This window comes from Podarcis cretensis, assembly GCF_951804945.1.
Source record: "Podarcis cretensis genome assembly, chromosome: 2".
Lineage (NCBI taxonomy): Eukaryota > Metazoa > Chordata > Lepidosauria > Squamata > Lacertidae > Podarcis > Podarcis cretensis.
Window position 1 is genome coordinate 15,781,570 of NC_137171.1, and position 25,048 is coordinate 15,806,617.

General features: G+C 43.0%; 2 protein-coding genes across 13 annotated transcripts in view; both read left to right on the forward strand.

The window, feature by feature from the left end:
- The window catches only part of LARP4 (La ribonucleoprotein 4), a 35,098-nt gene extending 30,137 nt beyond the window's left edge, over nt 1-4,961 (forward strand). For all 9 annotated transcript variants that reach the window (XM_079966365.1, XM_079966368.1, XM_079966364.1 and 6 more), the window contains one exon: nt 150-4,961. In XM_079966365.1, coding sequence (XP_079822491.1) covers nt 150-491 — 342 coding nt within the window. In that variant the 3' untranslated portion in view covers nt 492-4,961. The remainder of the gene's footprint in view (nt 1-149) is intronic.
- A 4,881-nt stretch (nt 4,962-9,842) lies between these two features.
- Nucleotides 9,843-25,048, forward strand: part of DIP2B (disco interacting protein 2 homolog B) — a 185,073-nt gene continuing 169,867 nt past the window's right edge. For 2 of the 4 annotated variants that reach the window (XM_079966337.1, XM_079966338.1), the window contains exon 1: nt 9,843-10,231. In XM_079966337.1, coding sequence (XP_079822463.1) covers nt 10,129-10,231 — 103 coding nt within the window. In that variant the 5' untranslated portion in view covers nt 9,843-10,128. Of the gene's footprint in view, nt 10,232-23,009; nt 23,148-25,048 lie in introns of those variants that run through there. The other 2 variants (XM_079966340.1, XM_079966339.1) reach the window with 2 other exon arrangements.

Below are 25,048 nucleotides of genomic sequence, written 5' to 3' on the forward strand. Positions count from 1 at the left end.
CTTCAAGTTAAGAACAGTTTCAGGTTAAGAACGGACCTCCAGAACGAATGAAGTACTTGACCCGAGGTACCACTGTACTTGGTTTTTATTTTAAAATGCTGTCCTTTTGTATTCTGGCACACTAAAACCTTTCTCTTTGACACCCAAAGCAACCCCGGAAGCTCAGCTATGCTGAAGTCTGCCAGAAACCCCCAAAAGAGATGGCTCCAGTTCCTGTTCAGCCGCTTAGGGAGCTGCGTACCAATGTAACCTCTCCTGCCAAAACAGAAGAAAATGGCACCCATGAAAGAGCTGGAGAGAAGGCGTGCGAAAAACCTGAAGGACGGGTTAAGGACTTTGCGGTCTTCAGGGGCAACGGGCCTCCCAAAGGAGCCGCAGGAAAAATCAGGGAACAGAGGCGCCAATGTGGACGTAGGTCTTCTCCTCAGGGAGCGCCTCGGCGTGTTGGCAAGGAACAGTATGTGCCACCACGATCACCAAAGGAAAATTGATCAAACTTTTTATTTAATCATAAGTATGGACTAATGAGCAGTAGAGGAGAAACTGGCCAGCTGTGAGAAATTCAAATGTGGGGAAAGCGGACACTGAATTCAAGAGCACAGAGTTTGCGGTGTGAGAGTGCTTGAAGAGGTCCCAATATTCATCTCAAAGTGATATATAAAATGCTGGAGGAATTGAATCAATATAAATATGATAAAAGATTATAATTTTTGTAACTTTTTTTTTTGTTTTAATTTGCAGCGGGTTTCCTGCCTGAAGGTAGAGTCTTGGGTTATGAATTAGTTTGTTGAAAATGAGGAACAAATACATACACACAATAGCATGTTCCTCACCTGGAGAAAGAAGAGGCTAAATATTTTTTCCCTTTTTTTTCTTTTTTGAAAAAAGCATTTCTGTAAAAGTTATAAATTACTTTTTAAATCTATTTAATGTACGGCTTGTAGGATGATGTGTATGCCATTAATGGCCTTGCATTACAAATCAGCCCCAAAACTGACATGCTTGGTCAGTATGAATGAGTGTAGCCACATACTTGTTATGTCATGATTTAGTCACTGCTGATAACTGAATGTACTACTGTAGTATTTTGTGTTTTGGAAATGTAGTATTTGAACTTACTAATTTTGGTCAGCTTTTAAAACTCTGTTTTACTTTGGATTATACAAACAGCAAGATTAGTAAATGAATAGTGGGCAAGGTTTTAATTTGTGCTTGCTTTCCCCCTAATTAGGGATTGCATTATTTTTATTTTCCCCCACTGCTTTAGTATTTTTCTCTAAATCTTTATTACAGAATTATGCACATCTAGCTGGAATAGTCATTCCAGTACTGATGCAGGACTAATACAGAAAAAGTGCACAGCAGTCCTTTTCTTGGTATCACATTTAATTGACCTTGGATTTTCATCTCTTCAGTATGCTTAATTGTGTAGAAGTGAGGCAAGTCAGTTTGAAGTTTGGCCTTGCTATGATACATGGATGGGCCTCTAGAGTGACTTGCATTGATAGATACTGTATTTTGAAAAAGCTCTTTCTACTGAAAAAAGCACTTCATACTATACTGGAAATCAGGTTTTGTGTAGAGGGCAGACTTTTAAAACAGCAAGTTTGGTAACTAGGTTTCCTTGGTTTTTTAGAGGTGATAGCCACGGAAACTTCCAAGTTAGTCTGGAGAACATTGGAGAGGATTTTTACATAGCTTTATGTTAATTAGATTAACAACATTGTGTAACGAGCAGTCTGGGTTATAAGCTGGTAACTGTAGTAAGTCATAAAAGGAATAGGAAAGCTACAAGTTAAATCTGCCAAAATCTGCATGCTAGGGTTCAAGGTTCTGTATTAAAGTGTTAGGGGAAAGTATCTTGCAACAACAAAGTGTACCTTTCTTTAGTTAATAGCAAGTATAACAAATCTAAAGTTGTTAGTTGTGAACACTGGAAAATGCAGTTGCGAGATACTACCACATCCTAGTTTATATATGCTAGTGATAACTTTAAAATGTCAGTGGCAGATAAATAATTTAACTGTGAAAATGTTCATCTTCTGATTTTCTTAGCCAGATAACCCTTGGCAATTTTTACTCAGTAGGCATTCTCTATCAATGGCTTTGAGAACACTCATATCTATTTTTATAAGTATATAAATATATATATAAAGTTAGATTTGTCATTTCTCTAACTTATTATTCAGCTTGGCAATCACTTTTTTATTTGATTGAAAAGTGTATATGTACTTACATAGTTGATATTCTTTTTTTCTATGCATGTTATTAATCATTACTCATTTTAAAGTACATGTGCTGGGTTTGGCAGTCTTTAAATTTACACAAATCATTGATCACATCTGTTAACACAGAAACCCATTTTGGTTTACTCATAATGCTATTTTTGTATGGACATAACCCACAAAAGGTGAACAATATTTAAAAGTGTTAAGAACGCTGCAAAATGTATGGAAGAGTACTTCAAAAATTCTTTTTTAAGATCATAAATCTAATTACTGCACTTGGATTGGAAAAAAAGGTTGAACTGCGACAGTTATCCTTAGGGTAGACACGTATTGTGACATTACAAACTAAAGATGTATTTGAATTTATAAGAGCTGACAGGAGTTCTGGAAATATATATATGGTTGTCTGTCATTCAGAGAGAATGTAGTTGTTTGGAAAGGGGCTAGTCAAAACAAATTACCTGGCAATGTGAGTGTGTGAAACCTAACCCTGCGTTATGTATCCACGTATGGGTAGAATCTTTGTTTAAAAGCAGATCAACTTGAAAGTGTAGCTCTTTGCTTTTTTGGATGTTAAAAAAATAGAGCTCACAATTGCTTTCTTGTGAGTTAAAAATGTTGACCTATGGAAGGGATGTGTTATACACCGTGTGTGTGTGTGTGTGTGTGTGTGTGTGTGTGGGTTATGGCTCTTGTTCAATGTATGTGTTAAGTGTGTAAAAACAGCTTTTTCCAGTGTAAAGTTGCTACTCTTGAGGGCTCAATATTTGGTAACTATCAACTCAATTAACATAGCCTTCCCCCCCCCCTCAAATCTACTATAAACTTTTAGGTTTAGAGGAAATAATGAAGTAAATGCAACTGTTAAAAAGAGAGCGAACAGTGTGTGCTGTTAACTTTTCTTGCAGTTATTGCATGATTAGTAACTTATCTGGGCTCACTATTGCTCTTGTCCATTCTCAGGCAGTGTCTTGAGTCTCCATCCACCAGTCTTCCCATATTACTTTGGAAACGAGAAATAACATCTTTAGAACTAGATTCACTGCTGGCAATTCTGCTGTTTTATTGTAAGAATGTTGAATGTGGCAGTGCTTGTTTTCTGCATAGTTTTGCATTAAAGTGTTAATGGACAAAGCATTCTTATAGTTACTGGGAAATTGAGGCAGTGAACAACAACATGTGAACCCTTGTCCTTTGCCTATTAAAAAATACTGGATGAATGTAATATATACCGGCATAGCCTGTACTGGTAAAATAACCAAAACAAGCATTTTCATTGTAAATATTGAAACAGTGGAGATGAAGCTGATGTTTGCATTTCATCCATAAAACATCAGTGTCAAAGCTGTCTACCTAAATGCCATTACCTTTCACCTTAAAGGTCAGTAATGGACAGACATGCCTGTTGAGTCTTATCAGTTGAAATAATAATTCATTATAATGGCAAACAGCTTTCAGTTTCCTCAACTCTCATTTGTTGGTGATTTTATGAGTGTTCTGAGTTTTCCTCCTTTCATGTTTTTAGGATTGGTAAATAACTCTGGGTCCTATTATTGTACTTATGTTCTGGAAGGGAAAAAAGGGGGAGATACTCCGTTGGCATGGAACTTAATATTCCTACTTTCTTTTCTTTTTTTGATTTAGCTTGGCAGAAAGTGTGATGCAGATTTAGCAGTAGGTTAAACTAAACCCATCTTACTGACCAGAAGAAAACTTAAAAGATGAAACTGGGGCAGATCAGTAGCAATTAAGTGACTTAAGCAATGCTTTTATTGTAGTAAAATAGCTATGGCCTTACTATTTCATCAATATCGGCTAAATGTCTGAATATGTTCACTCTTTTTACTGTTACCCAAGTGAATATTCACATGAGAGAGAAAAAATACCTGCTACATGTGTACAGATTTCAAATTTGTAAAATGCAGCATTATATACAGACAAAATGCAACAGAAATGCACTTCGGGTTGGGGGGAGCTTTTGTAAATTGTGATTACAACAAATATGCAATAGGTTTTTTTCTTTAACTTTTGATATTTCCTTCTGAAACATAAGATTGTTACCATGAATCTTTAATGGCCTATCATGCTCTTGTGTGCGTGTGTGTATGTGTGTTTGAGAGAGAGCAGATATTCTTTGTGTGGGTTTCCTTTAGGATGGTACATTTCATTTAAAAAAATATTATTTGGATGAAAGTTAGCTGGGTCTCCAGCCCTGGACTCTGGAAGACACCTGATGAGTGTATTAATGTAGGTTTCAGAGGATATTAAATGGAAACTAATCGGTCTTCAAAGTAACCTGTAACAGCTTCAAGAATTTTATATTTAATAGCTGGAGGGTGTGTGTTTTTTACAGAAGATTGTCATGGATAAAATCCCCCCCTCAAATATATTTCTGATGTAACTGGCTAGTGCACAAATGGTTTCAGTTCTTCAGTCAAAACCACTCAGCTATGTCTCTCCTGGAAAAGTTTGGTTTCTGATATTTATATTCTCACTTTTCTGTGAGACTTCTGTTTAAAAAAAAAAAGTAGTAATTATCTGGATTCTCTACTTTGTCAGTTTGGTTTATTCCTGTTGTCAAAGCTGTCTAAAACAAAAATGTGTAAAGTAGGTTCATGCTTAATTGTTAAAATTATACATGTATTTGTATTTGTTTTTGACATTGCCAAGGTGCTATGGGAAACTGAAATAACCGTTAGAAGGAAATAATAAAATCCACCTTAAAAAGACACACATCCTTTGTCCAGATGCTAAATGACTTGGTATGCCAAATATATGGCAGTGGAAGACCTATTACTCAAAACCACTAACTGATCAAAACGGAAGGATGGGCAGGAACCATATGCCTGAAGCTAATTGTTGAGACATTCCTAATAGGTGGATCTTAAATGCCATTATGGCAGACAGGCTACTTTGGATGTTGGTTCTTACCCATACGGCTAATTAACTACATTGGGAGTATAGTTGTAGATTGGGAAGGCTAACCTGTGGCGTTCCAGATGGTGTTGCCCCCAGGCTGCATGGGCAGTGGTTGAGGATTTTGGGAGTTGTAGTCCAAGACTATATGGAGAACCACAAATCTGCCCCCCCCCCCACTATAGAGGATGTATAAGACAACAGCATTCATTCTTTTAAATTTCATCCTGAAACATAAAGCCAATACTTCAGTTGGCCAGTCTGGCCCAGTACAATGGAAACTATGACATCTGTCCTCACCGACGTTATTTCACTTTGGTTTTTATCCTGTGCTGTTTTTTTACAATAGAACTACATGTAGTTGGAGCCTCACCAACTACTCAGAATCGCCCGTCTTCCCCAGAAGGGGCAAAAACAACTTGGTGATGGCATGACTTTCTGCACAAAGATTGTAAGAAGAGTTGAGTCACTTAATTCCTCCCTGCTTTGAATTGTGGCGTTTGTAAAATTCTGGGAAGCTGGGGGAAACCACAGGCCTACATCCTATGACAGCCTAAGTGAATATTCCCCACAACTACATGAGATGCTTGTTGGATTTACACTTTTGCTAGCCGTTGCCTGATGATTTATGGAAAAGCAAACTCCATTATTTGACAACATTCTTTGTGGAACCTCCATTGAAAGGTTTGTGAATGTACTGGGACAGCAGCGATAAACCCCCTCCTTATTTTGTGCGTTGGATAAAACAGCATATATGGGTTTTTCCAGTCTTCACATGCAGAAGGGGATCAGTTTGCCAGTTTTATTGATTTGCTATAAGAAATACACATACCTGAACAAATAATGTATAAAAATTATTATACAATTTAGGTAACATAAGATGCAAAACTTGGTTATTTGTATTAAAATATTTCCTCAAGTATTTCCATATTTGTTTCCATCATGTAAGGTAAGGTAAAGGTACCCCTGCCCGTACGGGCCAATCGTGTCCGACTCTAGGGTTGTGCGCCCATCTCACTTAAAAGGCCGGGGGCCAGCGCTGTCCGGAGACACTTCCGGGTCACGTGGCCAGCGTGACGAAGCTGCTCTGGCGAGCCAGCACAGCACACGGAAACACCGTTTACCTTCCCGCTTGTAAGCGGTCCCTATTTATCTACTTGCACCCGGGGTGCTTTCGAACTGCTAGGTTGGCAGGCGCTGGGACCGAGCAATGGGAGCGCACCCCGCCGCGGGGATTCGAACCGCCGACCATGTGATCGGCAAGCCCTAGGCGCTGAGGTTTTACCCACAGCGCCACCCGCGTCCCACCTTGTCACAAAGTGTGAAAAGCCTGGGGGAAGCCTCAATTCCTGACTACATTTTATAGATGAGGATTCATTACCACACAAAATAGCATCGATTTCAACCTTACTATGAAAACCAGGAATGGGGAACCTTCATACATAACTTGTTTTACGACTTGTCACTTATGTTGGCTGATGGGAACTGGAATAGATACATCTGGAGGACCACAGATTTCCTGTCCTGGAGTAAGCAAAGGAATCTCAAACGAGCAAAGGAATCTAGTTAGCGGTTTGAGATTTAAATGCAGCTTGTGATATTGATATATTGATATTGACAATATATTGATACGCACAACTGACGAGAACCTGCTTGTCATCAGTAATAATCAGTCTCACGCCAAGATGGGTTGAAGGAGTCTAACTCCAGGGCTGCTGGAGCCCAACATTTATTATCAACAGTAAAACATACTCTCTAAGGAAAATACAACATTGTATCAGCCGTCAGGCTATGCTATGTGGACCAATCATTGGGATTGCATGAGCTGTTCACGCGCTGTTCATGCAAGCAACGCTTCCTGCTTGAACCCTGCAATAAACTTTCGCCCATGCACTTATGCACAAGCAGCCATTTTCCTACACACAACATTGCATATCAACCCTGCCTATTAAAGTGAAATAAATGATACTTTCTACTCAATCCTGGAGTCCACAAGCACTACTGTGCACTTAAACACCCCAGCTGCTGCTTGCCAATGACCTGCCCCACCCCAAAGCAGCTTGCTTTAGACACAAAAAGGTGGTTACAGAGGCATTGATATTTTGACTTTTTGGAGATGAGTGATTATGAGCATTTGCCAGGTTTTTCATGTCCATGACACGTCATAAATTTTCCAAAATGTGTTGGCCTGAAAAGGTTGAGAACAACTTGTTAATCCCTCCCACATTGCTTACTCAATTTCTGAGAATTCATTCCTGTTCTTGAGCATGGTGTTTCTGTGGTCAGGTTTCCTGTATGCATGTCACCATTGAGCATGCTGGTTAGAAGGCTAGATCCTGTAGCTGTAGGATGGCCACAGAGTGCCTGTGGACGTGACCGAACCAGTGTAGACGTCGCTGCAGCAGAAGTGTGAACATGCTGAGAATGTGGGCTTGGGAGAGCACATCTTTTTCCCCAACTGTACTGCCATGTGATGCTCCAAATCTCCTTGACTTTGCATGTATTGAAGATGTTGAGGCGTCACTTCAGGGAGATCAACATGCCCCCAACTCACTTCCATAAAGCAGCATGCTCAACATGCAAGGCAGACCCTTCATCTTAATATTGATCATTAGCAATCCCGGGTCTAAAACTTGAGCTACACATGTGGGGTGACCCACTTCAGTGCTTCTAGAGCCCAGACCCTCCAAGTGTCCCTATTTTCCAGGGACAGTTCTGGATTTACAGAAGCCTTCCCGGTTTCTGATTTAATCCTGGAATGTCCCGCTTTTCCTCATGACACCCCTATTTTCATCAGAGAAATATTGGATGGAGTTATGCGATCCTCAAGTCAAGGAGATAACTAGACAACCTTTCAAAGACACCTGAAGGCAGCCCTGTATAGTGAAGTCTTCTCATGTTTAGTGTCTTATGTTTTTATATAGAGTGGTACCTCGGTTTAAGAACAGTCCTGTTTACGAACAATTTGGTTTACAAACTCCGCAAAAATGGAAGTAGTGTCCTGGTTTGAGAACTTTACCTCGGGTCTAAAAATGGAATCCGAGGGTGACGGCGGCAGGAGGCCACATTAGGGAAAGCGTGCCTCAGATCAAGAACAGTTTCGGTTTAAGAACGGACTTCCGGAATGGATTAAGTTCGTAAACCAAGGTACCACTGTACGTCGGAAGCTGCCCAGAGTGGCTAGAGCAACCCAGTCTGATGTTCAGAATATTATTAGTGTTAGCGCTTTTTTTCAGGGGTTACTCAAGGGTACGCAATACTGGCACCTATTTTTTGTTGCTGTTAAAAAGTTTGGCTCTTACTGTAACAACTTCATGGTGATTACCAGCACCTATTTTTCTATAAAAAAGCTCCCCCTCCTCTTCCTCTTCTTCCTAGTGCTTTTTCTCAGGGGTTACTCAAAGGCATGCAGTACCGGAACCTATTTTTTGTTGTTGTTACAGTTGGAGCCAAACTTTTTAACAACTTGTATTTTTCTAGAAAAATGCACTTCTTCTAATTGAATAGGATGTTCGTATTTTGATTGGATAAATGTTGGAAGCATGTTGTTGTTTAGTCGTGTCCGACTCTTCATGACCCCATGGACCAGAGCATGCCAGGCACTCCTGTCTTCCACTGCCTCCCGCAGTTTGGTCAGGCTGTTTGTAGCTTCGAGAACACTGTCCAACCATCTCATCCTCTGTCATCCCCTTCTCCTTGTGCCCTCCATCTTTCCCAACATCAGGGTCTTTTCCAGGGAGTCTTCTCTTCTCATGAGGTGGCCAAAGTACTGGAGCCTCAGCTTCAGGATCTGTCCTTCCAGTGAGCACTCAGGGCTGATTTCCTTCAGAATGGAGAGGTTTGATCTTCTTGCAGTCCATGGGACCCTCAAGAGTCTCCTCCAGCACCATAATTCAAAAGTATGTTGGAGGCATAGGAGCCATCTTCTAGGGGCTCTGGGGGCTTTGACGCCCCCATAAAATATATGAAGGGGTCCCACTGACCACCCCCCCCCAAAAAAAAGTTGATGGCATTCCCATTCAAACTTTGCACTGCATCACGTGGACGTAAAGGTAAAGGTAAAGGTACCCCTGCCCGTACGGGCCAGTCTTGACAGACTCTGGGGTTGTGCGCCCATCTCACTTAAGAGGCCAGGGGCCAGCGCTGTCCGGAGACACTTCCGGGTCACGTGGCCAGCGTGACATCGCTGCTCTGGCGAGCCAGAGCCGCACACGGAAACGCCGTTTACCTTCCCGCTGGTAAGCGGTCCCTATTTATCTACTTGCACCCGGAGGTGCTTTCGAACTGCTAGGTTGGCAGGCGCTGGGACCGAGCAGCGGGAGCGCACCCCGCCGCAGGGATTCGAACCGCCGACCTTTCGATCGGCAAGCCCTAGGCGCTGAGGCTTTAACCCACAGCGCCACCTGCGTCCCCTGTCACGTGGACGACGATACCCCAATATTTTACATCAAGTTGTCCCCCCTGGTGGGAGGATATGGAAGCTTCTGGAAATGCCTCACAAGCGCCATACCAATGGTAAGCGCTTTCTTCAGAAGGGAAATATGGCCCGAGCGAACGCTATCGCGGCGCCGTGCGCTTGTCCGAGGCGGCCAGCGGAGGTCGCCCGCGGCCTAGCTAGCCGTGGCGCCTTCGCCGGCTAGGCCTAGCCCTGCCTGAGGCGGCGCTCGTTCGGTTCGCGCGGTGGTGGTGGCGGCGCCGCTGCTGCTGCTGCTGCTGCTGCCGGAGCCCGGGCTGGGCCTGCCCGCCTCCCGCCTTTCTCATGTGACCTAGCCGGGGCTCAGCTCGGCTGCGGGGAGGAGGACGAGGCGGCGGCGCTCGGAGGAGGAGGAGGAAGAGGAGGATCACGGCCATGGCGGCGGGCGCCGATGCTTGGCGCGGCGGGATCCGGAGCCCTCAGCGCTGAGGGGAGGAAGGAGGAGGAGGAGCCGCAGCTGCTGCCGCCGCCGCCGCCGCCGCCGGAGTCGGCCACTTTTCCCTCCCCATCATGGCTGAGCCGCCAGGCGGTAACGGCGCCGTGTCTCCGCCGGCCAGCTTGCCCCGGGAGGTCCGCGAGCAGCTCGCGGAGCTGGAGCTGGAGCTCTCGGAAGGTGAGCCTCTTCTTTCCAGGGCGGGAACGAAGAGAGGGCGAAGGGGGATCGGAGCCCTTCTCCCCTTCCCTTCCCTTCCCTTCCCTTCCCACTCCTGGCACCTTTCCATCGATCGCCCCCTGTTTGGCTAAGCAGAGGGCATTTCCCCCCTTCGGTTTGGGGGGCAATGATGGTGGTGGTGGTGGCGGAGGAGGAGGAAGGAGAAGAGGCCCTTTTCTCTCCTTTTCCTAATCCTGCGCTCTTTGCAACCTCCCGTTTCCCCCTTCTCTAGATAATGGCGTTTTCTTCCTCGTTTAGGGTTAGCATGGAGCTGTTAGAGAGGGTGCAAACGAGCCTTTGGGTTTCTTAATTCTTCTTAAGTGTGCGCGCGCGTGTGCTTTTCATTTTTTTTTATTGGCTTTCAACTACAATCCAGTAATAATAGCCTCATTGTAGCAATACCAATTCATACCAATTCATAATGCAGTTATTATTATCGATAGTTCAAATATCGAATTTTATCATTTAGAGAAGGTGGTCGTCGTCCCCCCCCCCCACGTGCTAGAATTGATGGCTTGGTTATTTGCTATATTTCTGTGTTCCAAAATGTTACTAGTTTCCATACATTCTGGTCATCATCATAATCCCTTATACAACAACTGCAATATTAGTAACTTCTATTTGTGTTGACAAATTAAATGATTTATAAAATTGCAAGTGTGGAGCTCAAACTATATCCTTGTTCTTCCTATGTGCGGCAGTTATTCTGTCTATGGTGTTTCTTACTGTTGTGCTTTCTATTTTCTGCTCCTTTTCTTTATTTCTCTCTCTCTCTGTGTGTTTGTGTGTGTGTGTGTGATTTCCATTTTCTGCTCCTTTACTTCTGCTCCTTTGCCTTCCCTTAGTCCGTATTAATTTTGCGAAGGCACACAAGAGATTTCCTCCTTCTTCATCCCCTTCCCTTCCCCCCCCATCTGCACTCACATGCTGCCTGTGTGACTTCATTGTGAGTTGAAGCTTGCACCTTAGCACTTACTTTGTTAAATTCTCTTTCTTTGCAGTCCCTTTGCCACGTTAGTCAGTGGAAATGGGTAGGCCAGGCTGCTACCTCATTGCCACCTTGCTCATACTGTAATCCGTTGGGGTGCAGAAGCGTCTCTGAATCTGGTCTTGGTGACATCTGCAAATGCACAAAGCTAAACATTGTATTGAGCTGTGGGGGTTCCCTGTAGCCCGTTGCTCAGCCTTATAGCATGTATGGGTTGTTGCTGCACTTTATGTACTGGCTGTTTAAAATACTGCATGCATTGTGCAAATGATACCCACGTTAGGGGTAGGGTGGCATCCCTTCTGACTCCTCAGCAGTGTGCCTGTCAGTGAGCATCACTGAAGTGTGGGGAGAGTGTGACTGAGCCGATGGGGCTTGGATTCCCCATTTCTGGATAAGGTCCCCTCTGGATCCTTTATTGTAATATAAAATCCCCCACCCCCCACCCTTCTGTTACACACTTATCTGTCATCCGGCCTTCTTCTGATTTGCTACTTTCCACCAAGCCTGACAGTTCAGTAGGTATGGGGGGAAAAATCTGTGTTTGCTTAAAATACTTGTTTAAAAATATTTCCATAGCTCTGTCCTTTGAAAAGAGGCTACAAGAGCTGTCTTGGAGTGGTAAATCTCCCCTTTTTCAAATGCCCTTGGGTAGCTTGCTCTATGTATGAGTGAGAGAGAGCTCTAAGCCTTTCATACAGTTCCAGGGAAGAGACTGACCTGATGCTCACTCTCTTCCCCCCCCTTCCCCCTTGCCCTCTATATCATGTAAATGTACCAATTTTAATGTGTTCCTGTAGATGGTTTCCTCTTCTGTTTAATTCCCTGTCATCTTACAGGTTTTAATAGCTCCTTCAAGGAAAAAATCAACTGCTTTTTATGAGGTGTACATGTGGGTGAGGAGTCTCGGATAACAATGAGGGGTGGGGGGAGCATAATGTATTTTCCATGTGACCTGTGCAAGCTGTTTCATGCAGCTGTAATCAGTTAACAGAAAGTTCCTGTTTATGCTAAAAACAAAACCTTAAATTGTGTTTGAGCCATAAATGGCACATTTCCTCTTTTCTTTTCTGTGGTTGCATTTTTTTTTTAGTCTCCATGTTGAGCTTTCTGCACACTGGCTGTTAAGCTATTGTCCTCAGTTTTCTTGAAAATGACGCCCATAGATGGTTTTTGCAGAACAGAAGACACTGTGTGTTGAAGTTGAGAGAAAATGACTGACTCTGCATAGGGGGAGGAATAAGAGATGTCATTTTTACAGGGTATACATTCTCTCTCTCTCTGGTGTAACATTAGGGATTATGTCTACAGGGCATTTTTTTTGGGGGGGGGAATCAGTTGCCAGCCCCTTTTGTGTACATCCTTTGCTTTTTTTATCATGAATGCATTGTGAGTTATTTCAGAAGAGAAATTATTTGTGAATTATCTTACTGGGAATAAGTTACTTGGGTTTGCAACCAAAGAGCTACATTGATTAGATCAGGGGCTTGTACTTGCCTAGAATTTTTGATTTTCAGCAGCAGACATAACCAATGATATCATAAAAAACTGCTTTTGTTTTGCTCCTTTGCATCTTTTTTTGTCATTCATAATATGACTGCTTAAGAAAACGTAAAGTGCACTTGCAAACACTGAAAAAAATGAATGGTTGTTTGAATCTTGGCCACAGAAATTTAAGAGATGAGCACTTGAAATGTCATCTAGTGTATGGTGAGAATATGGTCTAGATGCCCTCATACCATAACATCTCTACTTCGCGGTGTATACCTACCTAACTGGAGTAATGAGATTAGTCAGTTGCCAGTCCTGCACTACAGACTAGTCAATTGTCTGTTCTGGATGTGGTTACACTTCCTCTGAAGGAGCAGACCAGTAGTTTGGGAGTACTTGTAATCACTAGTACAACAGTAACACCTATTACTGGCTAATTATGCTGCCTACCGTATATGCTTCTGGGCCAAATTTAAGATTTTTATTTTTTAGTTTAAAGCCTTATATATCAGATACCGTAAGTATTTCCATGGGAATTACTCAGAAATTGAGCTCTATTTCTGTACAATTAATTTGCTCTTTACATGTAGAATCACATTCTCCACATGCTGGATCATGATCAGTAAAACCATTTAAGAATATTCCACAATCCTGTTCTGCTCTGCTTTGCTAAGCAAGCCTTTTTCTGATCTGTAAACACACTGTATTAGTAAGTTTTTCTGGCCAAAGTTCTATGAACAGACAATTCACAAGAAGTAGCATATGCATTTTTTTAAGGTGGCGTTGCTGTTCCTTTCACTTTGGGTTTTTTTCTTATTAATAAATTAGTAGGAATTTGTGTTAAGTCTTAGTTTAGGACCCTATTCATCAGTGTACCTACCACAACGGGCTTCCTTAATGGTACTAACCCCCTAGGAGGCTTCAGGCCTTTAAAGTTCACTCTTAGCTACTTTGATATGTCACTTTGTAGCACACAAAATTTCTGGAGGGGATTTTAGTCCAGTTTCTAGGGAAGTTCATAAAAAAATGTAAGAGTATAGCTTGTTATTATGTCTGCTATTACGTTTTGGTGAATGTTGATGATATGAAGTAATGACAGAGAATGTCCTCTTATGCCCTTTTGAGAGAATTGTAAATTGCTGAATTTACTGGCGCTTGTAACTGCTGGGAAGACATTTTTATATTTTCTGCAGCGTGTGTCATTTTACCCTAGGCTTAAAAACCCCCAACTATTTCTACATGGTTCAACCTATACTGTTCTATGTTTTTAGGAAATCCTGCATTGTTTATGCAGCATCTGAATCTGATACGCTTTGAAGCTGCAGCTCTGATCACTGCAGTACTTTTTCAGCATTGCCCAGCAAGAATACTAATTTATTATGAAAATGTGTTTGTGTAGTGATGTGTGTGCATGTGCAGAAACCAAACTGTCCAAGCTTGCAGCTATCACTACAACTTTTAAATAATGCACTGCAGAGGTGCCAGCTTCTGAAGGAGATTGTGGGGGCCGATGTTGTGTGGCGTATGATAGCAGGATGTTGGAGGAGCATATCTACGTTCTTTGCACTATGCATAATTTTATACACCTCTGTCATATCCACTTCTTGCCCCCCCTCAAAAAAACCTAATACAGTGGTGCCCCGCAAGACGAACGCCTCGCAAGACGGAAAACCCGCTAGACGAAAGGGTTTTCCGTTTTGGAGGCGCTTCGCAAAACGAATTTCCCTATGGGCTTGCTTCGCAAGACTAAAATGTCTTGCGAGTTCCTGCGGTTCCCCCCCTTTCCCCCCCTTTTCCTAAGCCGCTAAGCCGCTTATCAGCTGATCCGCTGATAAGCCGCTTAACAGCTGATCGCTAAAAGCCGCTAAACCGCTAATAGCGCTAATCCGCTAAGCTGTCAATGGGCTTGCTTCGCAAGACGAAAAAACCGCTAGACGAAGAGCCTCAAGGAACGGATTAATTTCGTCTTGCGAGGCACCACTGTACCTTTTACTGTGAGGCCGTGTGGCCCCACTCCACTGGTGCTTTGAGTTGTGCCACTTTTATCTATTGTTGAAAATTGTTAGTTGAGATACAAACAGCCCAAATGAAAAATAGTAAAAGGAGACGGTATAAGAGCACCCACCCCAGATGGAGGGTGGTAGGCCTGTGGTAAAAGGTAAAGGTAAAGGTACCCCTGCCCGTACGGGCCAGTCTTGACAGACTCTGGGGTTGTGCGCCCATCTCACTCAAGAGGCCAGGGGCCAGCGCTGTCCGGAGACACTTCCGGGTCACGTGGCCAGCGTGACATCGCTGCTCTGGCGAGCCAGAGCCGCACACGGAAACGCCGTTTACCTTCCTGCTGGTAAGCGGTCCCTATTTATCTACTTGCACCCGGAGGTGCTTTCGAACTGCTAGGTTGGCAGGCGCTGGGACCGAGCAGCGGGAGCGCACCCTGCCGCAGGGATTCGAACCGCCGACCTTTCGATCGGCAAGTCCTAGGCGCTGAGGCTTTAACCCACAGCGCCACCTGCGTCCCTATAGGCCTGTGGTAGCAGGCTGTATCTCAAAGAAGTGCCTGGGATGTGGTACTGGTATAGAGATGACTACCCAGCGCAATGTCCACTACAGGAGAAAAATGGTGGGTTACATTCCATCTTCCTTCTGCGCAGATTAAAAGGAATATTTTCACCTAGTTTTGTCCCCAGTTACCTCCCTTTTTTTTCCATGGTGAGGTAATTTGTTTACTTTGTGGGTGTTCCCAGCTAGGACTTTGACTAGGCTATGATAGCAGCCACCTGCCTCTCATTTCATTTCTAAAAAGGAGAAGGGGTGCTAGGCTGTGATGGGATTGTTAAAAAACAACAAAACCTCTAAGCTGTTTTCTTATCTGGAGATCAAGAAGTTTAGGAGTGAGGAAACTCTGGACCCCCAGCTGCTTTATATTTTTATCACAAGTGATTTGCTTGAACTTATGGGCACTAGATAAGTTTCTGCTTCTGCGTCTGTTAGAATTACTGGCCCCAAAGCAACATGGCTGAGGCCCTGTGTGCTTCTCCCCAACCACCCCAACTATGAAATAATTGCTTGTAGCATACATTTTTTTTTTTAAAAATCCCAGACTCTCTCTCCATCTGTCCTTCTAATACGTGTTTGACCGGATTTCTGTTCATACATGCTGTGATAGCTGAAACTTGTGCCCTATTGAGGAAAAAATACTGGGTCCCATGTCCACAAAATATGAAGCCTAGTTAGACATGATGGCAGCAGGCCTGTGTTTCAGTACTCGCTCATCACGGATTTTGTACGAAGCTGGGGAACGGAGCGGAAACTTTTCCCAATTTCCCCCAGCTGTTTTTGTCCCAAAGAGGTTCTCTGACTTAAAGCAACTTGCTGAGAGAAAAGCATTAGCAAGAGAGAGGCTGAGCTTACTCTAAACCTCCCACCCCAAACTGCTTTGTATTAGAGATCCCCCCTCCCTCCATCCTTCTCTACTTCATTGGGAATTGGCAGGACTTGAGTTGGGGCCTGGGGTCATTGGGAGTCCGCAAAGAACAACTGTTTTAGTAATGCTAAATATATGTGGTAAGCAAAAAACTCAAATGTCTTAAGTGAAAGGGTAATGAAAGTGGGTGGGATTTATACCCTCTTGCGCTGTGGGTTAAACCACAGAACCTAGGACTTGCCAAACAGAAGGTCGGCGGTTCGAATCCCCGCGACGGGATGAGCTCCCATTGCTCGGTCCCAGCTCCTGCCAACCTAGCAGTTCGAAAGCACGTCAAAGTGCAAGCAGATAAATCGGTACCGCTCCGGCGGGAAGGTAAACGGCGTTTCTGTGCACTGCTCTGGTTCGCCAGAAGCGGCTTAGTCCTGCTGACCACATGACCCGGAAGCTGTACGCCAATAAAGCGAGATGAGCTCCGCAACCCCAGAGTCGGTCACGACTGGACCTAATGGTCAGGGGTCCGTTTACCTTTACCTTTACCTAAAACAAACTTGTTTTGTAGGCATATTCACATGAGCAAAAGCTGGACATTGTTAAGTACTTCTGTAGAACTTACTTAGGATGCAGTGCTATACCGTTAACATTTGTGTTAAGTACAGTGTGAGTCATGTGGCTGGTATCCTGTTGTTTTGGTTTGGGATCTGTAATGCCTTGTAAATCCCCAATGACTGCAGAGGAAGCAGTAGTCCTAGTTATCTTCTCTATAGGAGGAGAACCACATCGCCTTGGAGAGTGTTCTGTCAATGTGCCCATGAAAAGTGAGTTTGGGGGCTTCTTGGGTGCATGTTCTTCCATGAAGCAGTATAGGCATCTCTGCTGCACCTGTTGCTCCAGCAACTTTATTTGAGACCTGTTAATGGTTTGCAACACATGACGATAAGCATTTTAAAAATGTTTTGCTAATTTTGTTTGCAAACTTTTGTGATATTGGCTGCTGTTTGCCTTCTGTGCGTATTCTCCCTTTGTGGTTCCTTTTCTCCTCCCTGTAACTTTAGCACCCAGTAATACTAACAGTGAGAAATGCTTTGTATTTTCTGCTCTGTTTTTAACAAGCTAATGTCTTTAACCTGTGTGCACAGTATTGATTCCCCCCCCCTCTTTGTTTTCCCTTCCAGTTCAGTTAAGAATGAGACAGGTTTCATGTTTCTGCTTTCCTCTCAGCCAGCAGTTGAAATGTAGTGTTGGCGACCACTCTGGGATGCCTCACCTGAAATGGAGAAATAAAATAAAAATAAAACCAGTATTCCCTCCTTGTGTTGTGCTCCTTGGGTCCACTCAGTATCAATTACAAAACATTATTAGTTGTAGAATATGCCACTGCCAGAGCTGTATGTACTCTGTGCTAAACAAATTAACAATCTCCATCCAGGAGAAATACTGCACTGGTGGAGGAAACCAAACTGTACAGGCTGTATAAATTATGTAAATCTGCATAATTTATTTTATTATGCATAATTCTCATTTTCAGACCATTGACAGGCAAAGCACAATGCAGGGCAATATAAAAAAGGTAAAAGCAAAAGGCAATACAACCATGTCTCAATCCCTGGTGCAATGCTACTCATATTTACTTGGAAGTAAGTACCACTGCGTTCAATTAGTTTTTTTCCATGTAAGTGTGACTAGGATTGCAGTCTCAGTTTGGCATCTCTCTGGCTTATGAGATTTTAGTTGGCATTGTCCATACATTTTCTCTAAGCATATCTACACATCTCTAAGGAATGGTAAGTTTAAGAATAAATAAATGAGAGCTGATACTCTTAAGAATCTGAATTCTGCATCCAGTCCCATATTTTGTGGCTTTTGTGGCTCTTGCAGAATGTGGCCCTACACAGAGAGATTAGTCCTCAGCGAGATTAGAATATGTCCAGTTTCATTTTCTCTCATAACTGTACTGGCCACTTTGGTGTAGTAGCCAATCGGAAGGGTGATTTTATAAAGCACAGTATCCTTAACCTGTCCTGAAACCATGTGAAGTTAGAAAAGCGTTACCTTCTTTGGCAAAGTATTTGGCAAAGTATTTGGTGCAGGTCCAAGCAGAAATCAGCCTCCTCCCATGCCACACTCCTTTTTCTGGAGTGGCCTAATAACAAGAGGGGAATGTGTAATATGTCCTTAACATTTCTGAGGCCAGTATGTTTCCCCCTCATTATGTAGTGTGTTTCTTTTTGAAAGGTGAATTGACTATTAGCTTTAGGGTGCTTGATGGCTTTACACCTAGTGGCAGGAAAGGAGTTAGCTAGATTTACAACATGTAAATCATGGGCAGGCAAAGTAAGGCCCGGGGGCTATATCCGGCCCAATCGCCTTCTAAATCTGGCCTGCAGACTGTCCGGGAATCAGCGTGTTTTTACATGAGTAGAATGTGTCCTTTTATTTAAAATGCATCTCTGGGTGATTTGTGGGGCCTGCCTGGTATTTTTACATGAGTAGAATGTGTGCTTTTATTTAAAATCCATCTCTGGGTTATTTGTGGGGCTTAGGAATTTGTTCATTTCCCCCCCTTCAAAATATAGTCTGGCCCCCCACAAGGTCTAAGGGACAGTGGACCGGCCCCCTGCTGAAAAAGTTTGCTGGCCCCTACTGTAAATGCTTGCTGGGATTGAAACATGAAATTTATTACAGTCAGAGACCAGCTTGAGAAACACAAATGGAACTACAATCCCAATAGCAAAACAAACATTCAGTAGGAATCTGTCTTCAGGTATGGCTGTGCATGCATGTAATTGGTATCCAGGTGGAACTGTTGCATAGTGAGCTGCATCCCAAGGGAAGTTGTTATCACATCACATCTTAAGGCCAACTTTGTCTTGAAGTCTTACGAGCCTTCCTGTACTGAAGATCACCCTAGTAGGAGTTTATATACATGGTTTCGTTAAAAACAACAAATAAATTCATTTTTCAAATATCAAACAATGCAATACAAAAGTAAAAGGAGTGCTTTGGTCAGTTCCAGTAAAAAGTTTATATACATAGTCACTTAGGAAATTGTCAAGTACATCCTAGGCTGCTCCTGACTTATTGGTGCTGTGAATGTTTCCCAGATGTGAACATGTTATCATTTTTTTCAGAATGGGAATTGCTTTGCAGTGACCTTATGGTGACTTGAGCTTATAATGTGAAACGGAACTTAATGTGAAAGGGCATGTACATGGAGGAGGGGGAAAGGGCATTTTTAAAAACATGTGTATGCCGGTGTTTATTGAGTTATTGGGGTGGAATAAAGTCGGAATGGTGATTAAAGTGTTTCTGCTGAAAACGGCATCTTCATATTGTCTCTCCCCTCCTCTTCCCTGTAAGGCATGTAGTTAAGGAAACATGGGACACTGATGTCATGCCATAAATTTCATTGCTTCCGCTTCACTTTTTATTGGCTGCCACTGGGGTAAACTAGATGGGAAAGCTAAGAAAGTGATGCGGCTGCTTGATGTATTTCCTTAACTATGCTTTATAGAGAGATGAGGGGGGAACTGACACAGAGTTCCGGTTTTCAGTAGCAGTCCCTTAACCACCATGACATCTTATTTCAGCCATATCTGAGGCAAACTGATGTCAATAACACCTGCAGATCTTCTCATAAGGAAAGAGTGGTGGTGCTTTGCATATCACGTGTGTTAAGTTCTTCTGTAATATGCTGCTTCCCTTTGCTTTTTCTCATGTATCTCCGACATGGTAGTTTGCTTACAGTAGTATCTAGCAGCCCTGATGCCCCCAAATGGGACAGTTCCCTAAGGTTAAAGAACATAAAGAAAACTCAGACCCTGAGAAGTAAGGTGCATTAAGTGAGAGAGAGAAGTGGGAAGCAGCAAATTTCTATGGACAGCTCTACCAAGTCAGGAAGGACACATTGGTGATGCTATCTCTGTAATTATAATGTGCTTGCATGCAGTACAGACTGTAAGGTAATTTCCTCGTTCATAGGTGAGGCCTGCTTATGATAAGTACAGTTCTGTGACATGATCCAGCATGTTCCTTTCCCAGACACTTCAATTTACTCATGTAGACCTGGAATGCTCTAATACAGTGTTTCCCAACCTTGTGCCTCCAGCTGTTTTTGAACTACAACTCCCATCATCCCTGACTAGCAAGACCAGTGGCAAGGGATGATGGGAATTGTAGTCCAAAAACAGCTGGAGGCACAAGGTTGGGAAACACTGCTCTAATACAGTACTGATGTGTTGAAATGAGGTACATCTCCTGGTCACTTGATAACCCTGGATTTTAAACATCCACCTAATATAGGAAATCTTGCCTCTTGGGACGCTGTCATTTAAGATGGTTTGCATGGGAGTCCTAAACCATACTTACTTGAGTTGCAGCAGTTTTGAGATTGAGCTTCTCTCAACAGGATTTGTGTGGCAAGTATAGGCGAGGCCAAGCTAACCCAAGTTTTCAGTGCCGTCATAGGTGTGTCCTCAAAAGGGTGCCATGAATATGTACAAGCTGCTGGCATTGTAGCCATTTTGTCTATTCAGTGAAGGGATAGGTAGCTTCTGCTTGTCATGGACCTTATGATAGGCATTACAGCAAAAGTTTATACAGCACATTGGCTATAAGATTGTGTTGTGATCCAGAAAAAACTGCTTCAAATCTCACCTCTTACATAAATTTGCTAGATGACTTTGGAGTTAAACCTAGACATGTCTTTAGCCATGCCTTTGAATTCTGTTCTGGGAATTACCTTTCTCATTTTTTTAAACCACCCATCTGTGTAATCTCCTGATATGGATTGGGTCCCTGGTGTGTTTGACTTTTTCCTCCATGCTGTTTTCCTGCTAAATATCATCTCCACAGCTATTTTTAACAGCTAAAAAACACCACCACTATCACATTTGCTCTGTGCTGTGGTTCCGTCCTTGGCTGGGGGCCCTGGGGTGGGGGCTTGTAGAGTTAAAAGAAAGAGGAGGGTCTCAAGCACAAGTTTCAAAGTTGCAATTAACATAAGGCCCAGCTTAATTCTTCAGCAATCTATCTGCTATATGTAGAAAATAATACTGACCTACTCAATAAGGCTGTAAATGTTCCTGAATTAATTACATGTGAAGCTGTCCGGATGCTATGTGGTGTCAAATAACTGATAAATGTTAAGGATTTTGCTCCCAAACCAAGTACAGTTAAATCTTGGTTGTCGAACGTAATCTGTTCCAGAAGCCTGTTAGGCTTCCGAAATGTTCAACAACCGAGGTGTGGCTTCTGATGGGTTGCAAGATGGGTTGCACTCAAGCGGAAGCCGCAGCGGACATTCAGCTTCCGAAAAACGTTAAAAAACCAGAGCATTTACTTCCGGGTTTTCAGTGTTCAGGAACTGAAACATTCCAAAATGGAGGCATTCGGGAACCGAGGTTTGACTGTAAACCAGCTGACCCATTCTTGCCTGGTGTCCACCCCTAAAGTTGGCTAGTTCCCACACAATCTACCAACTGATATTCAGGAATTCTTTTAATTGCTGGTCATTCCCTGCTATCATAATATAAATGCATAGCTCCATTATTGCTTTACTTTGGGAGTAGTGGCATTTCTAGCATAGTATTTGTTGTTTTTCTTTATTTTTTTAAATAAAAATGCTTATTTTCTGCTTAATAATGTTGGGGTTTCCGTAACTTTTTAAAAAGATAACAGGATGTGGCTTTCTATGCCGCACATACATTTTTAGAAAGGCCGTCAAGAAGACTGATTTACTGTCATAACCGACCTCCAAATACACACAGCTGTGGTCTGGACTGTGTATGTGTACATCTATTATCCGGTTAAAACACCACTACACCTGGCCCTTCTCAGTATTCTAGCTCTGTGGGGGTGAAATTATATATAAATATGGAGGGGAATTGGTGAATGGGGTGGGGGAATAGAAAAGTCCAACCATGAAAACTTCACTTTGGGAAAACAAAGGAGTGCAGATTGAGATAGAGTATCCTACCCTCTCACTGTTAATTTTTAAAAGAAATGATCACAGGTCCATGGAGGAAAATAGAGAACGGAAACAAGCCCCTTATATCTTTGATAGCATAATTTAGCCTTGAAGCAGGAGTCATATGTAGCGACGTAAAATAAACAAGGGGAATCCTATTAATGGTGATGGTAGTAAACATACAACTCTGACAATCCTAGAGCAGTGATAGGAAAGCTGTGGACCTTTGGATATTGTTGAGCTGCAACACCCATCATCCCTGATCAATGACCATGGTGGCTAGGATTAATAGAAGTTGTAGTTTTGCAACATCTGCAGGACCATTGTTTAGCCACCCCGTCAAAGAATGTGAGGGGCCAAACTAGATGTTAAATGAAACATTTACTAATGGGTTTGTCCTCCAGATTCAATATGGGCTGTGGGGAGTTTTTTGTTTTTTGTTTTTTTAAAAAAACCCAAAACCTTTCATCAAGTGTTGCAGTCCCAACAATGCCCCCCCCCCGAATCTGCTGGTAGCCCTAACTTTTGTGTGTATACCACAGCAGGAGAAGAAAGGACTAACTTTCCCCACAATCCCAATGAACTCCCCCTCTCCCATACTTGCTATTTGCTGTACACTTGGTAGCATACATTCATTTTTACTTCATTACCTAGTTCTCCAGGGCTGGAGAGGGAGGGTTGTTATGGTGTTGAGCCCTCGTGTCAGGCATGATAAGAAAGACCAAAATGATAACCCATTTTGGGGGCAGAGGAATGATTCAGTGTTCCTAGACTAGGTCATAAATTTCCTTTACACCCCGCCCTTCAGCATGAATTCTCCAATCTGCCGTACAACTCCTACTGACGTAGGGAGTGGCTTTCTTCGAGAAGCAACTAGTTTGTGAGTAGTGCTCATTTATCCTCTGACTGCCACGCTGATCAGCAGTCCATGAATCGTGCGCTCCCTTTCTGAAACTCTACTGTAAAGCTCTGATCATGCAGGGCTGGGAACCCCAAATGCTTCAAGGTAAGCTGCCCCACTTCCTTTTTCCTGCTTTTGGTTTCTGATTCTTTTGAAGCTTCGCATATCAGTATCAAGCTTGCTTCCACTGCCATGTATGATGAACAGCTTAACTACAACAAATGAAAGTGTATTGAAGGGATAGGGGAATCTTTTGAGTTTGATAAAACAGTGAATTCATAACCTTGTTCTGAAATAATACGCTGGGAGGAAAGATGTGTCAGCTTTTCTTTGCTTAGTATACAGTGGTACCTTGGGTTACATATGCTTCAGGTTACATATGCTTCAGGTTACAGACTCCGCTAACCCAGAAATAGTACCTCGGGTTAAGAACTTTGCTTCAGGATGGGAACAGAAATCGTGCCCCGGCGGTGCGACAACATAGTTAAAGTGGTGCTTCAGGTTAAGAACAGTTTCAGGTTAAGAACGGACCTCCGGAACGAATTAAGTATTTAACCCAAGGTACCACTGTATGTAAGTGTTCCTTTGTTCAAGGTCATTTGCTGTAACCTGACAGCACTTTTCATTAAAAAATTCCTTCCAGTAGTACCTTAGAGACCAACTAAGTTTGTTATTGGTATGAGCTTTCGTGTGCATGCACACTTCTTCAGATACTTCTTCAGCATTTTTCATGTTGACATCCCTCCTTTTTCACAAGGTGCTCATAGTGACTTTTAAAAATAATTATCTCTAGTCACATCACCAGACTTGGGCATTGATTTGCCCAGTGCTACCTTGTGAGGTTCATAGCTGTGTGAGGACTCAAACTTGACTTTCAAACATCCAGACACAACCAGTGCCCTACCCTGGTTCACACTCCCGTTGCTGGCAGGCTTCCCCTGAGCTTAACACTCCAGGTCATTGTTGCTTTGTGATTGCTTCATCATGTAGGAGTGAAGGTTCCTGTTTACTCTTCAGACTAAACATGAGCTAGCCTGTCTAGGTGACAGTGGTTGACTGTATTTCAGCAAGTGACTTCATTCCTCTTTGTTTATCCATGTGTCTTCACTAAAGAATCTGGATTGTGGTTGCTTGCCTGCCAGGGCAATTTATTGTGTTGGGAATCTTCAGAGAAGTAAGAGGTGGTGGCAGAATTTGTGCAGATGTTGGTGTGCTTGTGTGGGGAGCAGGAAGAGTTGTTCATTTTGTGAACAAAGAAGGACCACTAGAGCAGCCCTCTAACTGGGGAACCTGTAGCACAGAATAGCTGTGTGCTGCCACAATTGTGTGCAAACAAGATCTAATCGAAGCAGATTCTTATTTCTGCTAGCTATGAAGCTCGTTGCAATAATCTAGATATTTTATTATGCCTGTATGACAAAAGGGTGTGTAGAAATGTTTTTGATGGGAAGCACTACAGTAAAGCAGTGCCCTTGTAGTTTTGCCTAAGCATTTTCTGGAAGCTCAAGAGCAGTGTTAAAAATTTGCCAGACACATTTTGCACCTGGCTATAGGCCACTTGCAACCAAGTGAAGATGCCCGGATGCCAGAATGGCACCTGACGTCTGCACCATCTGGAGGTGCATGCCTGGGGATCACACACCAGCAACACATCCTGTAGAATTCTATCCATTTTATTTTATCTGCACAATCAGAACGGATTTCAGGAACCAAAAAGTTGTTTTGAAAAATACGCCTTTTGAGTCGTCTGGCTCCAAAATGGCAACTAGGCATTCCATTTTGGTGATTCTTGTTGTTGTTGTTTAGTTGTTTAGTCGTGTCCGACTCTTCATGACCCCATGGACCAGAACACGCCAGGCACTCCTGTCTTTCACTGCCTCCTGCAGTTTGGTCAAACTCATGCTGGTAGCTTCGAGAACACTGTCCAACCATCTCGTCCTCTGTCGTCCCCTTCTCCTTGTGCCTTCCATCTTTCCCAACCTCAGGGTCTTTTCCAGGGAGTCTTC